This window comes from Natator depressus, chromosome 13 (genome assembly GCF_965152275.1).
Source record: "Natator depressus isolate rNatDep1 chromosome 13, rNatDep2.hap1, whole genome shotgun sequence".
Classification (NCBI taxonomy): domain Eukaryota; kingdom Metazoa; phylum Chordata; order Testudines; family Cheloniidae; genus Natator; species Natator depressus.
Window position 1 is genome coordinate 40,891,440 of NC_134246.1, and position 1,668 is coordinate 40,893,107.

Here is a 1,668-nt window from a genome sequence, read left to right on the forward strand (position 1 = left end):
GACTGCCAGCATCCTGGTCAGAGATAGAGATTGGCTTTGCTAGGGTTACAATGGCTTTCATTTGAGATGCGGTTCTGCACCAGTGGAGTTCTCTCAGGCATATAGAAACTGACTCCGTGTTTTAAACAGATGATTCCAGACTCAGAAAATATGGTAACCCATTTCTCAATGAAGTTTTTTGTAAGACAACACATATCGTAGTAAAACATTGCAAACCTCTGCACATAACTACTCTCGTAGATATCAATGAGGTAAGAAGGAGTCAGGCTTGGTGAGAGGAGATTGGTGGAACAAAATGATACAGGGACGGAGACTGGAAGATAGCTAATGGAACACCAATATTTAAAAAGGAGTCTAGAGGTGATCCCGGCAATGACAGACCGGGAAGTCTAACGTCAGTACCGGGCAAATTAGTTGAAAGGATGGTAAAGAATAAAATTTTCAGACACATAGAAGAACATAAATTGTTGGGCAAAAGTCAACATGGTTTCTGTGAAGGGAGATCCTGTCTTACTGATCTACTAGAGTTCTTTTTAGGAGGCTCTGTCACTGGGCCCTCTGCAGGGCGCAGTAATACACTGCTGTGTCTGCCAGCTCCAGGGCTGTGATAGTCACAACTGTAGAGGTGTCATCAGCCTGGGGAGTAAATCTCTTCTTGGCAAACTCTGCAAAATCCCGGACGGAGCTGTATGCCTTGGCACCTGTTCGGAGAACGTACTGCCGGCCTTGGTCAGGAAACTGACGGTACCAGTAGAGAGAGACATCAGAGTAGCTGGTATTGTAAGAACAGCTGAGTGTCACATTGTCCCCTAGTCCTGCAGACACTTCGGGTTTGTTGGACTGGATCGATTCACCCAGCACAGCACCTGCAACAAGAAATATACCAGTTATATACCATCAGAGTGCCCAACCTAAACACACACAGAGAGAGAGAGAGAGAGAGAGAGAGAGAGAGAGAGAGAGAGAGAGAGAGAGAGAGCGTATGGAAGGAAAGAAAGCTGAGAGACCGAGATAAAAAGACAGACATGCAGAGAAGAGGAGAGTCCTGCAAACAAAAGGCAGGCGGGCAGCAGGGGAAGGATAGTTAAAAGCAGTGGTTCCTGTTTTAGGGAGAGACTATTTAGCAATGGGACGGGCTGCATGAACAAAACCAAAAATCACAATTACCTGGGCACAGAGTAACTATAAAAAAGCTTAGTATCAAACTCGTGCCCATGGTTTGAGCAAAGCGGATCTGGTTTGAGATTCACAAAGGGGCAGTGAAAACACAACAGCGAAGCAACGGGGTCATTGGCTGAATGTGTTAAACTATTCCAGATTCCTCCCTGAAACGTCGAGGGGGGCGGATCCGACCCCAGTGCCCAACCCCAGAGGAAATGAGGAGTGGAGAGGGGTGTTTGCTTCCGATTTCTCTGTGAAACCGTCTGCTACCTGGCTCTTCTTTCCACCCCAGCTTTCAAAAAGTTTTGTTTGTAGCTGTGAATATCCAATGGTTAAAATGACTAGACATGAAATGGACTTCTTTGCCTGATCAGGGCATCAGGGAGACTTACTTGCATAAGAAGCTGGTTAAAAAGAAAGACTGAAGGAAAAAGAGAGCTGGATGGATGGATGCTGATTTCAGTGGACCTGAAACGCGTCACAGCAGCTAAGAACCCGGCCAGAGTT

At 46.2% G+C, this 1,668-nt stretch overlaps 1 gene segment (V, D, J or C); it reads right to left on the minus strand.

Annotated features, from left to right (window-relative positions):
- Positions 1-546: 546 nt before the first annotated feature.
- On the minus strand, positions 547-1,216 carry LOC141997183 (immunoglobulin heavy variable 3-72-like). The segment is given in 2 exon segments: positions 547-866; positions 1,207-1,216. Coding segments are annotated over 2 exon segments (330 nt in total).
- Positions 1,217-1,668: the final 452 nt, after the last annotated feature.